General features: G+C 42.0%; 1 protein-coding gene across 2 annotated transcripts in view; it reads left to right on the top strand.

Moving 5' to 3' along the window:
• The window catches only part of plekhh2 (pleckstrin homology domain containing, family H (with MyTH4 domain) member 2), a 68,914-nt gene that overhangs the window by 26,798 nt on the left and 22,099 nt on the right, over nt 1-20,017 (top strand). For both annotated transcript variants that reach the window (XM_031823393.1, XM_020481559.2), the window contains exons 3-7: nt 12,607-12,669; nt 13,374-13,523; nt 13,760-13,843; nt 14,085-14,166; nt 14,252-14,431. In XM_031823393.1, coding sequence (XP_031679253.1) covers nt 12,607-12,669; nt 13,374-13,523; nt 13,760-13,843; nt 14,085-14,166; nt 14,252-14,431 — 559 coding nt within the window. The remainder of the gene's footprint in view (nt 1-12,606; nt 12,670-13,373; nt 13,524-13,759; nt 13,844-14,084; nt 14,167-14,251; nt 14,432-20,017) is intronic.

Below are 20,017 nucleotides of genomic sequence, written 5' to 3'. Positions count from 1 at the left end.
TATTTATTTTACCTTTATTTAATTCTTATTTTCAATGACGGCCTAGGAACAGTGGGTTAACTGCCTGTTCAGGGGCAGAACGACAGATTTGTACCTTGTCAGCTCGGGGGTTTGAACTTGCAACCTTCCGGTTACTAGTCCAACGCTCTAACCACTAGGCTACCCTGCCGCCCCAAAATATATATATATATATTAAATATAAATATAGGTCAAAACACACATCACAACAATAGAGACAACACTACATAAAGAGAGACCTAAGACTGCAACATAGCAAGGCAGCAACACTTGAAAACACAGCATGGTGGCAACATAACAACAACATGGTAGCAGCACAACATGGTAGCAGTACAACATGTGCAGCACAAAATGTGAAGTCCAAGATGGACAAAGGGGGTGCTGTTAGGGCTGTGTTTCTGGACCTAAGGAAGGCTTTTGATACTGTTAACCATGAGATTCTCATCACAAAATTGTCCAAGTTCAACTTTTCCCCTGATGCCTTGAGATGGATGAAATCATACCTTGAAGGCAGAACTCAGTGTGTCAGAGTGAGCAATGAGCTGTCGCCCACTCGTAGCTATGATGTGGGCGTGCCCCAAGAGTCAACACTGGGGCCCCTCCTGTTCAGCCTGTACATTAATGATCTGCCTTCTGTCTGTACTGGGTCTGAAGTTCAAATGTATGCAGATGATACAGTGATATATGTGCATGCAAAGAGCAAACAACAAGCTGCTCAAGAACTCACTACTGTAATGGTCCAGGTTACAAAGTGGCTCAGTGACTCGTGTTTGCATCTCAATGTGAAAAAAACTGTTTGCATGTTCTTCGCAAAGAGGGCAACAGATGCTACTGAGCCAGATGTCTATGTGTCAGGGGAGAAGCTCCAGGTGGTATCCGATTTTAAGTACCTTGGCATCATACTTGATTCCAACCTCTCTTTTAAAAAGCATGTGAAAAAGGTCATTCAAATAACCAAATTCAACCTAGCTCATTTCCGATTTATACGAAATTGTTTGACTACAGAGGTAGCAAAACTGTACTTCAAATCTATGATACTCCCCCACTTAACATACTGCTTGACTAGTTGGGCCCAAGCTTGCTGTACAACATTAAAACCTATTCAGTCTGTCTACAAACAGGCTCTCAAAGTGCTTGATAGGAAGCCCAATAGCCATCATCATTGTCACATCCTTAGAAAGCATGAGCTCTTGAGTTGGGAAAATCTTGTGCAATACACCGACGCATGTCTTGTATTCAAGATCCTCAATGGCCTGGCTCCCCCTCCACTCAATATTTTTGTTAAACAGAAAACCCAGACATATGGCAGCAGATCCACAAGGTCTGCCATGAGATGTATAGTTCCCTTAAGGAAAAGCACCTTTAGTAAATCCACTTTCTCTGTGAGAGCTTCCCATGTCTGGAATACACTGCCATCAGACACACATAACTGCACCACATATCACACTTTCACAAAATGCATGAAGACATGGCTAAATGCCAATCAGATTTGTGAACATGGTCCCTAGCTGTGTGTTGCCGCTCTCCATGTTGTCTGTTGTCTGTAGCTTGTGAGGTGTGGAAACACTTTGTTGCTTTTATGAATTTTGTCTTGCTGCTTTTTGTTTTATGCTGCTCTGTCTGTATGCTACGTCTTGCTTGTCCTATGTTGCTCTGTCTGTATGCTATGTCTTGCTTGTCCTATGTTGCTATGTCTGTATGCTACGTCTTGCTTGCCCTATGTTGCTATGTCTGTATGCTACGTCTTGCTTGTCCTATGTTGCTCTGTCTGTATGCTATGTCTTGCTTGTCCTATGTTGCTATGTCTTGCTTGTCCTATGTTGCTCTGTCTGTATGCTATGTCTTGCTTGTTCTATGTTGCTATTGTTTATATTGTAATTGTTTTTAATAACCTGCCCAGGGACTGCGGTTGAAAATTAGCCGGTTGGCTAAAACCGGCACTTTTACTGAAATGTTGATTAATGTGCACTGTCCCTGTAAAAATAAAAATAAACTCAAACTCAAACTCAAACATGGTAGCAGCACAAAATATGGTACAAACATTATTAGGCACAGTCAACAGCACAAAGGGCAAGAAGGTAAAGACAACAATACATAACACAAAGCAGCCACAACTGTCAGTAAGAGTGTCCATGATTGAGTCTTTGAATGAAGAGATTGAGATAAAACTGTCCAGTTTATTGAAGAAAGTAGAGGAAGATGGGTCAAGGGGGTGGGATCCTGAGAGGAGTGGTGTGAGAAGTACATCTGTACCAGTACAGAGGGATAAACCAACAAGTGATAGATGTTTCAATAAGATTGGATTTTTAGCATTTATAGCAATGGTTATCAACTGTACTGCAGGGATGGAATGTAGATCGCAGAAAATTGGTGGTGGTGGCAGCAGCAGAGAGATATTTGGGTGTGCGAGACTTGACATCAGAATAGTTACAGGGTGTGTTGGGTGGTGGTGTCCCTTCCTTTCAGGTTGTTGGCCTGTGGTAGGTCTACGTAGATTTAAATAGTGGAGTAGGATGGTGTTATTTTCTATTATTTAAATGTTTTTGAGAGTGTGTTGTTAGATGGTAGGGTATTTGTAAAAATAAAATAATAAAAAAATGGTATAATGGAGTTGTACTCCAGGCTAGTAGGTGGCGGTAATGCAACATCTATTGGATGCCAACCGCTGTTAAAACTCATCGAAGAAGAAGATGTCCGTGTGTCAGATACATTTTTACTTGGTCTTGACTCGGTATCGGACAGTGAGGACTCCTAACATCTTCCCGAGACCAGCGGAGTAAAAAACTCAATTATCAGCTTCCATTCAGTCAGCGCATAAAAGAGCTTCACCAGAACAAATATATACACTCCTTTCTTGAAACATTCATATGTTATGGCCTATTGAAACCTGGGATTCCTACTTTACTTGTAACATTACTGTCCTTTACTTTCATTGAAAAACATCCTCTTTGTCCGAATATCCTTGACTCGCTGGTAGGGAAGAGTGGGGGAAAGTTGCGTGCTTACTAACAGTAAACAGGGAATTTGTAGCTCTTTATATCTATTATAGACATGTGCAGTGGCGAACCTATTGGACATCGGCCTTCAGCGTGTGATGCTAAAAGGACACCAACTGTAAAAACCAGCGCACTCATGTAGTGAGGACTGGCCACCCCTCAGAGCCTGGTTCCTCTCGAGGTTCCTGCCTTTCTGAGGAGTTTTTCCTAGCCACCGTGCTTCTACATCTACATTGCTTGCTGCTTAGGGTATTAGGCTGGGTGTCCGTATGGCACTTTGTGACATCGGCTGATGTTAAAAGGGCTTTATAAGTGTGATTGATTGATGTAGGAGAGTGCACTTTTTTGTAAAACAAAGGAAGTGGAGGCTATACACAGGTATACACCCTATACCCACTTTTTGTCAGTGGGGATTGCTATACTCACTTCTTAATCCCTTCTGTTGCGTATCAAAGTAGTGTAGTGGAGGCATACAACTTATTAATTATGTAGTATAATTAGGGTTGGAAACTTTATGGTAAATCTACAGTTTTTTTCTGAGATTTTCCATGGGAAGTTAAGCTTAAATTCATCAAATAAGTTAGCTTAACAGTGAACCTTTTTTGTGGGATACACAAATGGCAATTCTAGGTTTTGTGGCATATTTTGGTGAAACTATCCCCAATTCAACGGAATTGCAAATGCAAAGTGCATTCTTCCATCACATGTGCAGTGCACTCTTCCATCACATGTACAGCTGATTCTCAAGATCTTGCACACTAATGAGATGCTATTGAGCCCACACTATTACACTGTCTGAGCCAAGGACGACATGCTTTCTGGTAAAATTTGATTACAATACTGGGTGGAGTGAATGTATTTTATATGACAATATTTTTTGTTAACTAGTAAATAGTAGCCTACAGCAAAGTGTGTTTAATGTCTAACTTGTTAACAGTTTCTGCTACTTAGTTTTTGCTACCATGTTGGTTTTAGCTTGCTTGAGCCTGTTAACCGAGGAGTGTTAATTCACCTGTTTCCATACATGTTTCATTTTAAAACATCTATCTTACAAATTAGTTGATTAATCTAACTGCTTAACTATTTATTTGTCCATGCAATTGTATTTAATTTTGTTTTATAAAATGGTTTCTAATCTTTACAGGAAAATGCCACGGGCATTATCTGATGTGTGGAGACATTTCACTGCAACTAATGTAGAAGGAAATGCTGTGCACCTTTGCAAATACTGCGCCAAATCATATGTGAAGAATGCAAAGACGCAGAATCATCTGGCCAAGTGCATAAAGTTCCCTCAGCGCTCACAACAAGCAACCTCTGACAAAAGTCCCTCTACTTCTATCAGAAGTTTTTTTGACTCAATGGAGGAACGTAGTCAGAGAAATGCTGATGAATGTCCTGCTCGAGCTGTGCATGCAACTGGTTCACCTCTGATGCTCACAGGCAATGTGTATTGGAAGCGATTTCTGAATGTTCTTCTCCCAGCATACACCCCTCCAACCAGTCATGCTTTATCTACTCATTTGCAGGATGCAGAGTTCAATAGAGTTCAAGTGAAGGTCAAGCAAATCATAGAGAAAGCAGACTGTATTGGAATCATCTGATGAGTGGTCAAATGTTTCGTGAGCAAGGAATAATTAACTACATCATCTCCACCCCTCAACCAGTACTCTACAAGAGCACAGACACAAGGGACAACAGACACACCGGTCTCTACATTGCAGATGAGCTGAAGGCAGTCATCAATTACCTTGGACAACAGAAGGTATTTGCACTGGTGACAGGCAATGTTGCGAACATGAAGGCTGCTTGGTCTAAAGTGGAGGAGTCCTACCCTCACATCACACCCATTGGCTGTGCTGCTCATGCCTTGAATCTGTTCCTCAAGGACATCATGCAACTGAAAACAATGGATACACTCTACAATAGAGCCAATGAAATGGTTAGGTTTGTGAAGGGTCATCAAGTTATAGCAGCAATCTACCTCACCAAGCAAAGTGAGAAGAATAAGAGCATCACATTGAAGCTGACCAGCAGCACCCAATGGGATGGTGTTGTCATCATGTTTGACAGTCTCCTGGAGTCTCTCCAAGAAATGGCCATATCACAGTCTGCCCCATCAAGAGGATCCTCCTGGATGATGTATTTTGGGAGAGAGTGGTAAGCAGCCTGAAACTCCTGAAACCTATAGCAGTAGCCATTGCACAGATTGAGGGAGACAATGCCAACCTGTCTGATGTTCAGACTTACACGCCGCAGCGTACATGTTGGACCCCAAGTATGCTGGCAAGATCATCCTGTCTGGTGCAGAGATCAACAAGGCCTATGGTATCATCACTACCGTGTCTCGCCACGTTGGCCTGGATGAGGGCAAGGTTCTTGGCAGTCTGGCGAAGTACACTCCCAAGCAAGGGCTTTGGGATGGAGATGCAATTTGGCAGTCATGCCAACATATCTCATCAGCCACCTGGTGGAAGGGACTTTGGATCTGAGGCTCTTTCCACTGTTTCCTTCATCATACTCCAAATCCCACCAACATCAGCCCCCTCAGAGCGCAACTGGTCCTTGTTTGGGAACACACACACCAAAGCACGCAACAGGCTGACCAATACAAGGTTGAAAAATGTATGGCCATCCGGGCTAATTTGAGGCTTTTTGAGCGTGAGAATGAGCCATCCTCAACAAGGTTGGAAAGTAACAGTGAAGATTCCATTGAGGCCTCAGAGTCCGTTGTTTAAGAGGTGGACATTGAGGAGGTCCAGGGAGAAGACATAGAAGCCTGAGAGTGAGACAACCAAAGCTTTAGTTTCTAGACTATCATATTGCAGATGTATGTTGAAAACATTTTTGAGAGTTGCGATGGATCATTGGGGATCATTCAATATTCTCTTTCTTTTGTTGTTCAGTGAAATCATCCCATGTGAAGAGTCGACTCATTTAATTAAAGATCAATTCATAAATAATTCTTAACTTTTTTTTTCTTTTGGAACTATTGAATCATTTGCAATTATCTACTTATGATAAGGTCAAATGTTTATGTTTGTCTCCATATGATATGGTAAATATATCCAATGCAAATAAAATCTACATTTAAATGGTATTAATATTCATTTGCATATATTTCCGTTAATTCCCATATATTCCCGTTAATTCCCACGGAAAGTTTCAACCTCTGAATATTCCCCAAAATGTACAACCCTAAGTATAATAGAGAAATCATGCACAGAGTAGCCTACACAATCGCAAAGCACGTGAAATATATTCAAATGCGTTCAGCACACATAGTCTAGTTTCAGCGGCATGTCATCTGCTGGCAGCAATAGTGCGCAGCGCTCAACTGTTTGTCGAATTTAGCAGCTCACAGAAGAATGACATCGGTAGGAAAGACGTTTCACCCTATGATATCTACCAGTAAATGCTAACTAAGGCAACAATGGCTATGCAAACCAGGTATTGAAAAATATTAGTCCTTAGTCTTGGCTATTAGGCTATTTGCAATGTGCAATCCAGTCATCATGCCCTGTTTGCATGAACATTTCTAAAGGCTTTCCCAAAAAACCTTCCCAATGAAATGTTGACTGCAATGTAGGCCTACCTGTCAGAATGATATAATGCTGATTTGTATCAATGGGGAGGGAATTTGTTTTGCTCAATTAAAAGGGCAACTACACCCTCCCAGACATTTCTTCTTTTTGTTCTCCCCCAGACGGTCTGCTGATGTGGTTTAAGCATGGTTGTGGACTTAGAACTTAACATTTTAGTATATTTTTTAAAGTGTGATTTTGAGAATGGAAATCTGACAAATCTAAAGGAAAACAGCATTTTTCACACAGGGTGCCATTCCTTCACACAGGACCCACTTCTCCAGGCACCACTACACCACTGTATAGGGCCGATGGAAAGACATCAGTCCATTAACTCTGACATAATAAGCCAGTAGGTCCCAATCAGAAGAATACAAAAACACAACCAATAGGCTAAGCATTTCCCAATCGAAATGTACAACTATTACTTCCCGTCGCAAAAAAACATTTCACGCTTAGCACACAAAGTAACCGGTGATCTAGAGTTTAAATGCAACAATGTTTCACACACAAGTTATTTTCAAAGAGATGTGAGCTGCAATAAGAAATTACAGTTCCACTCACCAGATGATGATCATTTGAAACTTTACTTTTTGTTGAAAGTTATTCTTGAAAAGGGAGAAGCTAACAAATTAGCAACAATATCCTCTTCGATAACACCTGCTACAACCGCTGCAAACTAGCCTACAACAAAAGCTAGCTAGCTGGACCGTGGGAAAACTACTGCTCCCTATTGCACAATGACTTTTTGGCCTTCGACCTGTTGGCCATTAGAAGTCAATGTGATTGGTTGATTCCACTGTCGCTCTAACATTTTCCCCATATACAGTTGAATGATAGATGCCTTCTATCAAGCTTCTGATGGCCTAGCCAATGGCTAACTTAGCTAGCTAAATGTATCTACCCAGAGACTGCCAAAGAAAAATTCTGGTTGAATATTTTTTGTCTTCAACGTTGACCTTTTCCTTTCTAACAAAAACTGAAGAGATTAAATCAGAACATAATTGAAACTAATAATATATCATTCTAATTATTTGTATTATTTTATAAATCCTTAGCCTTTCTCTGAAATTGTAGAAGGCCCTCATTGTTCCCCACTGTGTTCTGAATGTCTAGAGAATCCATATGTTCTTCTGAAATATGAACACAGAAATACCGGTCATGATCTTGAGTTGGACTCGCATTTTTCTGGTATCGGTCTTGATTCTGACACGGTCTCGCCCCCCTCCCCCCCCTCCGGTCTTGGTCTTGAATCGGTCTCACTTTAGATGGTCTCGAACACAACACTGCATCCTACTGTCCTGCCTTCCACAGGGATACTGTTATTTTCAGCTCATAACGGTTTTCTTTCTCTTTCTGTCGCGTGGTGGTCAAAGAAAGTGTGTGAAAACAGTTTGAACAACCCCTCCCTCTCTCTCTCCCTGTCTCTCTTCTCTTCGGTTAATGTCACCTCCCCCGGCTCTTACTGGCACCTACCCATGAACCCTCTCTCTTTCCATTCACTGTAACCAGCCCTGTCACCCACTGAGCACCAACCAAAACCAGACGTCCATGGACATTGAAAAGTAGTTGACATTTGGTCAACCCAAATCTGAACCAATCCAAGACTTCTTTTTCACAAGTTTGGACAGCGCAGTACAATAGAGTAAAGAAAATGATAGCTTAGTACAGTATAGTACAGTACACCAGAGTAGAGTACAGTATAATTTATTGTACAGTACTGAACTATACTCTACTGTGATGTGCTGTACTGTACTTTACTGTACTGTACTGTGATGTCCAAGCTTGTGAAACGTAGACGTCTATGATTGGTACAGATTTGATGCCGTCCGGACCAACCAGATTTGGTCTTGTTTTGGGGGAGAATAACACCAAAACATGCAAAGGAGGATATTGCATTTTTTTATGTTTGTGTACCCATTCAGGATACATCACCATGAAGAGACATGAACTGACATTCATAATTATGCATTTGTGTATGGTATAGATCAGGGACCCATGGTGTCATTTTGTTACCAGGTGTTAATCCACTTCTCTTACTGTAGTTCAACCAAAATACATTTTTAGAAACTTATGGTGTCATGTCATAGCTGACACCCCATTCTTTCTTCAGACATCTTTGAATCTTAATTCGGTGTAGATATTTAACAGTTCTTGGAAAACGTGGTCACATAAACAACCGAGGGAGATTTTCACTGGAAATTGTTAAAAGCAGTGCTTGTGCATGGAGTTGTGTGGCTTGTGCATGGAGTTGTATGGCTCGTGCATGGAGTTGTATGGCTCGTGCATGGAGTTGTGTGGCTCGTGCATGGAGTTGTGTGGCTCGTGCATGGAGTTGTATGGCTCGTGCATGGAGTTGTATGGCTCGTGCATGGAGTTTGGGCTCTGATAAACGCCTAAATTAGAAGGCAGTGGCTGTACAGTAACATGCTATACATGACACCAGTGCTCTGACTGCGCTTCACAACGCTGGATGGGTTTTGACTGACAGCTGTTCTGAACTTGAGCACCTCACGTGACAACAAATTGCCCCCACCCCTCCCGCTAATTGGGCAACCTTTGCACGTTTTGTTGTCTGAGTGAGGAAAATGCTGTAAATTAAGAGGACTCTATGTATTTGAAAAGATGAGACATTGAGGATCAATAAATACCGATTTGAAGTCATGCAAGCAAGCCAAACACCTGTGAGTCCAAATGTGCACTTCACATTTCCATATCATAAAACTAATGTTATATACAGTGTCAACGTTTATAATCACCATGTGTGATGTAGATTTACAAGATGACATGGCGTCATACCCTGCGTTGTTCTGAACAGAATGAGCCTATGTTTGTCTATTTGCGAAGGACATTTGCTGAATGCAGTCACGTCTTCATTCTATATGCACCAAAATGTTGATCTGTTTCCCTGAATTGCATTGTGAAAGCTTAACACTTTGACATTGTTTTTTTAATAAATTGACAATAGAACAGGCTTTTTGGAGAGGTGTGTGACCACTTGGAGACACCAGTTAGTCCTCTCACTGAGAACCCTTGTAATTATTTTGTCTTTTGTTGCACCTACCCCACATTTTCCAGGAATGTCCTTATCATGCTACTGAATGTATTGATTATTTTCTGATTTCTTTATCAACAAATGCAACGAAGGGTACAGTAAAATTGTCAAATGAACAAAATCAAAAGTGTAATTTTTGGATTCGGTCTTGTGTCAGGTGAACTGTTGTGTTCTCAACTTTTGGTCAAATAATTTTCCTATTATCTCAAAATTGTTCCTTTTCAATTGCTACCATGTTTATGCATATGCTTTTTATATTTCTTCTGTAAGAAGCATCTCAATTTAGCCCTTTGCATATCGGCCAATTCCCACGAGTGTAAAGGGTTAACTTTGCAATCGATGGTTTGTGTTTGGCGTACTTTTAAAGTGTAAAATCGAAGTCTCAGACTCATTATGCCACCATGGAATTGCCTGCCTGTAATTACAGTTCTATTCTCTGCCTGATGCTATATCTGTGCATTGAGAGAAAGTTGTGGGTTGTCATTTGTGGACGGCCTTGGGCTCTGGAGAATCCTTCCTAAGAAGGTGTGTGCGTGTGTGTGTGTGTGTGTGTGTGTGTGTGTCTGCCTGCCTGCCTGCCTGCCTGCCTGCCTGCCCCTTTGTGTGTGTGTGTGTGTGTGTGTGTGTGTGTCCATTTGTATGTGTGTGCAAGGCTGACCCTAAGCGAGATTTGGTTGGGGGGCCCCCACCTAGTAGGCAAAACATTTAAGTGGCACCCCTCTTGACAAAGTTTTAGCTTAAATTTCCTATTTTGTCATAGGGCATGGATAACATTTTGCACTTTTAAAGCAAGTTTTCTGAAGTTCTACATATTTTGCCATGGGGTGGGAGAACATTTAGCAAATGTATAACTAATTTCATGCAATTATACTCTCTATATACTTTGCCATGGCGCGGAGAGATAAATTAGCAGTTTTACATCCAATTTGCACATTTTGCCATGGGGTGGGGAGAAATTGTTGAAGTTTTAAAGCTAATTTCCTGAAATTTTGCCATAACTTATGCCATATTAATGTGATATCGGAGTGAGAATGACTAACAAAATCAGTCAGGGCCCCTGGAGATCAGGGCCCCTGAGCACGTGCCCGGTCTGTAAATCTGCCATGATTACTTTTAGATAGCTGGCTAGATTAATTTATCTATCTAAAAATGAGTTGAAACCCTGACCGAGTAAAAATAAGTAACAAAAAAAAGGATTAACGTCGCTTATGCCCTGTGTGTGTGTATGGTGTCGTATTGGAAAGGGGAAAGGGTTCAGTTGCACAACTCAATGCATTCAACCGAAATGTATCTTCCACATTTAACCCAACCCCTCTGCAGGTTTCATGTGTGTTTTTGATCTGAACACACCCTTTGATCCAGCTGGCACACCACTGGCCACAGTTAGGGTAGTGTGTGTGTACAATTGTGTACAGTCTGCCCCTGCTGTGAATAGGCTCCAGGCCTTCCTTCCCTCAGCCGGAGTTGGAAGACAGAGCGGACCCGACTGGTTCAGACAGGATTTGCTGTGTACCACTGGCTTCACTGACTGCCCTTTTTAAAATATTTCACTAGGCTTTTAGGTCTACTGAAATATCCATAAAACAACGTCTTTGGTTCTTGCTCCCTATGTACACACACACACACACACACACACACAGAAAACCCATACATTACAGTTTTGATCCACATGGCGAGTCTTCCAAACGTATTATTCTCCTGCAATGGAAACTCTGAGTGTATGTGTGTGTGTGTAAGGGCATAGCATCAGCTAACCTCTGGGTCCGGCTGGGCTGGGTCCATTTCCCAGTTACTAGAACTAAAGGGAAACACATTGCTGAGTAGAACCAGTGCCAGAGCAATGAGAGTCCAACAGCAACTCTGGAGCCAGCTCTCCAGTCTATACAGGCTCCACTATAGCCTCACCATGATGTCATGATCCCAGAATACTGGACTGTGTGTGTGTGTGTGTGTGTTTTGGATAGAATGCCGCTACTTTAATGGGACTTTGTTGCGGCACATTCAAAGGCCGTGTTTGTCAGAGGGCTTGGGATTCTTCGTGTGCCTCCTCAGAAGACATTGGTTTCTCTGCCACTTCCGCCACTTTGAGCTGAGGCATTTGACAGGAATGCTACTCATAAGTTCTTCCACATTCCCCGTTCCCACAAAGCTGTGTCTGTGTGCGCGTCAGTGCGTTCTTTCCTTTGTGTGTGTGTGTATGTATGCGTGCCCGTGCGTGCGCGCGTGTTTCCACTGTAATTGTGACCAAGTGGCGTGCGAAGTGCACTAGATCTGTTAGGCGTCTCATTGCAGTGTAAACAGTGGTGTTCTTTGGTATTAATGGCGCTCTCTGTGCCTCTGTGGTTTAACACGAGCCTGACAGCTTTCTTAGAGTCCTCTCTGGTCAGGGCACACAAAGGACCGGCTGTAACCGTGAGACTTGTCACCCGTACACTTTCACGTCCAACCAGACTTCCGTGTAACACACTGTAGCCGTAACCAAGAGGGGCAGTACAACAGGAGTCAAGTCTCACATAAGTAGGTCTTTACTATACAGGTTTAGTGATATAGATGCATTTTTGTTATTAGTCACAAAAAAATTTTTATCGTATACAAAAGATATTTGACAATGGATGCTCAAGGCAAGAGCATTTGGGGAATGTAACGGTTCCCTTTTCCATTTAGGAACATAAATCAGGAAGTGTTATCAGTAATGACACTCACTATGTCTAGTATGCACCACCTCCCATTCTTTATTTGGATGTAGTTGTTGCATTTGGGCTTGAGCGGAGGTTGATATTTCTTCTCTAAGACTGTATAAACATTGTTTTAATGTGCTAGACCAAGAGGGGAATGAAAGGTCTCGTTCACATCATTCAGTGCAAGTGAGGGGAGTGGGACTGAGGATGTAGTCAGTGACTGTGTATGTAAACATGGAACATAAACATGTCGTCCATCATTCTCCCCCTTACAGATTCAGCAGCTGGAGACGCAGGTGGTAGAGGCAGACAAACGTGCCTTCAAAGCTCACCAGCAGGTAAATGAGGTGTGTGTGTGTGTGTGTGTGTGTGTGTGTGTGTGTGTGTGTGTGTGTGTGTGTGTGTGTGTGTGTGTGTGTGTGTGTGTGTGTGTGTGTGTGTTACATGTACAGGTAAATGCCAAAATAAAGGCAACACCAACAAAGTGTCTTCATAGGGTGTTGGGCCACCACTAGTTAGAACAGCTTCAATGCAGCTTGGCATAGATTCTACATATGTCTGGAACTCTATTGGAGGGATGCAACACCATTCTTGCCTGAGAAATTCCATCATTTGGTGTTTTGATAGTGGTGGAAACTGTCTTCTCAGCCGCCACTCCAGAACCTCCCATAAATGTTCAGTTGGGTTGAGATCCGGTGACTGAGACATGGCATATGGTTTACACGTTTTCATGCTCGTCAAACCATTCAGTGACCACTCGTGCCCTGTGGATGGGGGCTTTTTCATCCTATGGGGCCATAGCCATGGTAGCCAAAATAATGGCCTGCCCACCATTTTTATACATGACCCTAAGCATGATGGGATGTTAGTTGCTTAATTAACTCAGGAGCCACACCTGTCCTTTTGACATACTTTGACATACACCTCATTTACTCAGGTGTTTCCTTTATTTGGGAAGTTACCTGTATATTTCTTGAGCTCATTCTATTATGTGTGATGTGTGCATATGCATACTCTTTGTAACAGTGTGTGTCTCTCTCAGGTGCAGTGGATGGAGGAGAAGGAGAAGGCTCCAGACGGTCAGTCAGGTGACTCTGAGGTGCGGTTGTTCAAACGCTGTCAGGACCTACAGTCTCTCCTACAGGAGAAGGATGATGTCATTACCCTGCTGGAGACACAGCTGGAGGAGCAGGTAAACAGTTGTCCCTAGACTTTCTCCCTTAATGGTTAAGTTTAGGATTGTGGGAGGGTAAGCTGATCCTAGAACAGTGTTTGTGACTACAGCTGGAGGAGTAGGTAAAGAGCTGCCACTAGACTGTGATCTAAGGTCAGTTTTGTTCTTTCCCCCAGTAATGGTTAAGGTTAGGATTGTGGGGAGGGTATGCTGATCCTAGATCAGTGTTGATATCTGTCTCTCTCCCTTACCAGAAACAGATCCGAGCCCAGGATGCTAAGACTGTGGAGGAGAAAGCAGCGAAGATCAAAGAGTGGGTGATGCTGAAGCTGTGTGAGGTACAGTACATAAAGTGTATGTCCTCACAAGGATAACAAAACAAGGAAAACATTTTGCAAGTCTCCACAAGGAAAAATGCTATTTTAGGCTTAGGGTTGCAATTAGGGTCAGGGAAATAGGACTTTCAATGGGAATCAATTGTTTGGCCACCACAAGGAAAGTAAATCAAGCGTGTGTGTGTATTTGTATAGTATTAGTGTTGATGCTTTTTGGTGTTACAAGAGTTTGTGCTGTTCCCAGTTTGAGGTGGAGAATGCTGCTCTGAGAGAGACCAACATTCAGCAGGAGGCTCAGATCCAGGAGATACAGAAACAGATGCAGGGTAAGGACCACAGGAAAGACACACACACCCACCCAAGTCCCCTGGCTAGACATTTTAAAGTCTCCGTCTCATGTATGTGTTCCAGCCCTGGAGCAAAAGCGAGGAGTTGGTGTCCAGTCTAAGCCCGGGGAAGCCCAGCGTCTCAGCAGCCTGACGTTTGGCTGTTTCCAGGTACGAGGGAAGAACCCCCAGGTCCTAACAGGCCCCGAGCCCGTCCAGAGGACCCTCAGAACCCAGCCCGAGGCCGAAGGGGGGAACAACACTGGTCAGTCCCTACCTCCTCATATCTACTGGATGACCATCACTGATAATTTCTATGACTCAATGTCGTACTACAGATGCAGGAAAATTATCCTGCAGCAACAGCAAATGTGAATTATAATTCATGGAGATTTTTGTAGGTGTTGGCAAATCATGTCTGACATTTAAGTGGAAATTACAAAGTTTGAAAACCTTTTTAAACTTTGAATATACTACATGTTTGCATTTCCTGCTCCACAGGACAATTCTTAGCATCAGAAGACTGATCAAATTAAGATCCTACATCGTATGTTCTTCACTTCTGGTCCAGGAGAACCACTAGTCCAGTGTATAGGTGAAATGATTGTTCCATTTTATGATACAAGTATCAAACTTGGTACATTAATACTAGATATCTTAAGGAATATATTAAAGATTGAGGCTGTCTGGGAAGCCTGTCAGTCAATCAGGGTGGCCATTTTAATAAAATGACTGCCATGTGGATTTCCTGGTAGAAGAAAATATGGTAATATCATGCCAAACTAATGTTATCTACCAACTAAGAAAACACAGATAATATAGACAATTCTGATTGTGACCTTAATAGGTGTCATTTTGACCATAGTCCAGCGGCTACATATTGTTATTTGTCATGGAGCCACCAAATTTAACACATCTGTCAGCACTCTGACAATGGCGTCGGAGGGGATGGCTGCCGTTTTACAGGCTCCTAAACAATTGTGCTATTTTGTGTGTTTTTTTGCCATTGTTTGTAACTTAAATTTTTTACTTCTTTTGTACATAATGTTGATGCTCTTATGACCGAAAAGAGCTTCTGGATATCCGAACAGCAATTACTCACCTCGAACTGGACGAAGGTATTTTCTTTAATGAGTCGGACGCAAAGGATATAATGGCCTTAATCCCCGTCATTCACATGAAGGAAATAAAGGGGGCGGAGATCAGTGTGCCTTGTGAGAATTTGTTGGCGAGTGGGTAACCCACCTCTACCGTCCGTTCTATTGCTAGCACAGACTAGAATATGGCATTGAGGAGTATACCACCTCAGTCACCGGCTTCATCAATAAATGCATCGACGACGTAGTCCCCACAGTGACCATACGTACATATCCCAACCAGAAGCCAACATTCACAAGTGTTTACTCCCCTCCTGTACTCCCTGTTCACCAACGACTGCGTGGCCAAGCACGACTCCAACACCATCATTAAGTTTGCTGACGACACAACGGTGGTAGGCCTGATCACCGACAACAATGAGACAGCCTATAGGGAGGATGTAAGAGACCTGGCAGTGTGGTGGCAGGACAAGAACCTCTCCCTCAACGTGAGCAAGACAAATGAGATGATCGTGGACTACAGGAAAAGGAGGGCCGAACAGCCCCCTTCACATCGCCAGGGCTGTAGTGGAGGGGGTTCAGAGTTTCAAGTTCCTTGGTGGCCACATCACCAACAAACTATCATGGTTAAACACATCAAGAAAGTCATGAAGAGGGCATGACAACACCTTTTCCCCCTCAGGAGACTTGATTTGTCATGAATCTCCAGATCCTCAGAAGGTTCTACAGCTGCACCATCGAGAGCATCCTGACCAGTCGCATCTCCGCCTGGTATGGCAACTGCTCGAGTATCCGACCATAAGGCGCTACAGAGGGTAGTGCATACGGCCCAGTACATCACTGGGGCCAAGCTTCCTGCCATCCAGGACCTATATAGTAGGCTGTGTCAGAAAAAGGCCCAAAAAATTGTCAACGATTCCAGTCACCCAAGTCATAGACTGTTCTCTAATGCTACCGCACAGCAAGCGATACCGGTGCACCAAGTCTAGGTTCAATAGGCTCCTTAACAGCTTCTACCCCCAAGCCATAAGACTGCTGAACAATGAATCAAAGGGCCACTTGCAATTACACTCTGCTGCTACTCGCTGTTTATTATCTATGCATAGTCACTTTACCCCTACCTATATGTACAAATTACCTCGACGAATCTATATCCCTGCACATTGACTCATATTGTTATTTTATTGTGGTACTTTTTTTGTTTTTGTTCCAGCACAGATTTTGTCCATATTTATTAAATTACTTGTGGTTGGACATGGTCAAGTTGCATTTGTGTGTGGATCTGCAACAAAGGAGAGACCTTGTAAGCAGGTTGCATAACGTAAAGGTGATGAGGATGAATCTATTAAACCAATATATCTCAAATAAGGAAATTACATGACCTCTTAATGTTATAACTTAACTAAAATAGACATGGAAAATAGGAAACAAACCTACTCTTAACTTGGACGCACACAACTGGAAAGAAACCTGAGGAATGGCTTGACAGGATTTAAATACCAACTGAAGGTGAATGAGCCTATCAGGGCAGGCCTGATAATTAGTGACAGGTGTGTGGCATTGAGAGAGAGTCAATGATCAAGTTCATCTCAGTAGTATGCTGCTCCAATCAGGGCTTGTGTACAGCTGCCAACCAGCTGCATTTGGCCTTATTGGAAAAGATTCACAAAGCCATATCTCCATAAAACTCTACTCAGCAAACTGGATGTAGTCTGTCACAGTGCCATCCGTTTTGTCACCAAAGCCTCATTTACTACCCACCACTGCGACCTGTATGCTCTCGTTGGCTGGCCGTCACTACATATTCGTCACCAAACCCACTGGCTCCAGGTCATCTATAAGTATTTTCTAGGTAAAGCCCCGACTTATCTTAGCTCACTGGTCACCCAGCAACATCCGTAGCATGCGCTCCAACAGGTATATTTCACTGGTCGTCCCCAAAGCCAACACTTCCTTCGGATATAATATGATATTCTGTTTTGTGTACATTTTAAGTAATTTGACTGGAAACCTGCCCTGTACACGTCACTTTAAGTAAAATCCCATAGGAATGCATTATGTCCAGCTGAGAGACAGGTAACTTTCATAAAGTGAGTCAACTACTACATAAAGATGTATAGTGCCATTGCAGATTGAATCATCTATTATACTCTGAAAGACCCCATTTCCAAAATGACCGCCAGCCAGCTACTTTGGTTCTAGTTGGACAGGATTCACATGGCCATATGGAATAAATGATTGGTACATATACAGCCCAATGATTGCTTAAAACGTTTGAGGTGGAGTGGAGAACACAATAAAATGAACCAAGTGTCCCTTATGTATGTTTTCTTTAAACGTATGCAGAAATGTGGTGGAAATTGAGAGGATCAAATTTCAGCATGCTCCTAATGATAAAAAAATATTGTGTGATATCTGAGGATTAGAATGATATATGTATATACAGTGGGGCAAAAAAGTATTTAGTCAGCCACCAATTGTGCAAGTTCTCCCACTTAAAAAGATGAGAGGCCTGTAATTTTCATCATAGGTATACTTCAACTATGACACACAAAATGAGAAAAAAAATCCAGATAATCACATTGTAGGATTTTTAATGAATTTATTTGCAAATTATGGTAGAAAATAATTATTTGGAAGACATTTGAAATCCTACAATGTGATTTTCTGGATAATTTTTTTCTCATTTTGTGTGTCATAGTTGAAGTGTACCTATGATGAAAATTACAGGCCTCTCATATTTTTAAGTGGGAGAACTTGCACAATTGGTGGCTGACTAAATACTTTTTTGCCCCACTGTATATATAATTTGTACCAAAACAGTGCTTGTATGATAAGTAATGGTAGCCTTAGTATCGTGTCCCATACATTCCATTCAAAAAGGTAGAGTTCTATTAGAATGGCTTCATGTCAAAAGTTTGGGCACACCTACTCATTCAAGGTTTTTTCTTTATTTTATACTATTTTCTACATTGTACAGCTGAAGTCGGAACTTTACATACACCTTAGCCAAGTACATTTAAACTCAGTTTTCACAATTCCTGACATTCAATCCTAGTAAACATTCCCTGTCTTAGGTCAGTTAGGATCACCACTTTATTTTAAGAATGTGAAATGTCAGAATAATCGTGGAGAGAATGATTTATTTCAGCTTTTATTTCTTTCATCGCATTCCCAGTGGGTCAGAAGTGTACATACACTCAATTAGTATTTGGTAGCATTGCCTTTAAATTGTTTAACTTGGGTCAAACGTTTTGGGTAGCCTCCCACAATAAGTTTGTTGAATTTTGGCCCATTCTTCCTGACAGCGCTGGTGTAACTGAGTCAGGTTTGTAGGCCTTCTTGCTCACACATGCTTTTTCAGTTCTGCCCACAAATTTTCTATAGGATTGAGGTCAGGGCTTTCTGATGGCCACTTCAATACCTTGACTGTTGTCCTTAAGCCATTTTTCCACAACTTTGGAAGTATGCTTGGGGTCATTGTCCATTTGGAAGACCCATTTGCAACCAAGCTTTAACTTCCTGACTGATGTCTTGAGATGTTGCTTCAATATATCCACATAGTTTTCCTGCCTCATGATGCCATCTATTTTGTGAAGTGCACCAGTCCCTCCTGCAGCAAAGCACCCCCACAACATGATGCTGCCACCCCCATGCTTCACGGTTGGGATGCTGTTCTTCAGCTTGCAAGCCTCCCCCTTTTTCCTCCAAACATAACGATTGCCATTATGGTCAAACAGTTCTATTTTTGTTTCATCAGACCAGAGGACATTTCCCCAAAAAGTATGATCTTTGTCCCCATGTGCAGTTGCAAACCATAGTCTGTTTTTTTTATGGTGGTTTTGGAGCAGTGGCTTCTTCCTTGCTGAGCGGCCTTTCAGGTTATGTCAATATTGGACTCGTTTTACTGTGGATATAGATACTTTTATACCTGTTTCCTCCAGCATCTTCACAAGGTCCTTTGCTGTTGTTCTGGAATTGATTTGCACTTTTCGCACCAAAGTACGTTCATCTCTAGGAGACAGAACGTCTCCTTCCTGCGTGGTCCCATGGTGTTTATACTTGCGTACTATTGTTTGTACAGATTAAAGTGGTACCTTCAGGCGTTTGGAAATTGCTCCCAAGGATGAACCAGATTTGTGGAGGTCTACAAAAAACAATTCTGAGGTCTTGGCTGATTTATTTTGACTTTCCTATGATGTCAAGCAAAGAGGCACTGAGTTTGAAGGTAGGCCTTGAACCACATCCACAGGTACATCTCGAATTGACTCAAATGATGTCAATTAGCCTAACAGAAGCTTCTAAAGCCATGACATCATTTTCTGGAATTTTCTAAGCAGTTTAAAGGCACAGTCAACTTAGTGTATGTAAACTTCTGACCCACTGGAATTGTGATACAGTGAATTATAAGTGAAACACTCTGTCTGTAAACAATTGTTGGAAAAAATGACTTGTGTAATGCACAAAGTAGATGTCCTAACCAACTTGCCAAAACTATAGTTTGTTAACAAGAAATTTGTGGAATGGTTGAAAACTAGTTTTAATGACTCACCTAAGTGTATGTAAACTTCCGACTTCAACTGTAGAATAATAGTGAAGACATCAAAACTATGAAATAACACATATGGAATTATGTAGTAACCAAAGCTGACATCAAGGAAAGGATGGCTACTTTGAAGAATATCAAATATAACATATATTGGATTTGTTTAACAATTTTTTTGGTTACTACATTATTCCATGTGTGTTATTTC

The sequence above is a fragment of the Oncorhynchus kisutch genome, linkage group LG4 (assembly GCF_002021735.2).
Source record: "Oncorhynchus kisutch isolate 150728-3 linkage group LG4, Okis_V2, whole genome shotgun sequence".
Lineage (NCBI taxonomy): Eukaryota > Metazoa > Chordata > Actinopteri > Salmoniformes > Salmonidae > Oncorhynchus > Oncorhynchus kisutch.
The sequence above is the reverse complement of the archived record's forward strand: the minus strand, read 5'-3'. Positions and strand labels throughout refer to the sequence as shown.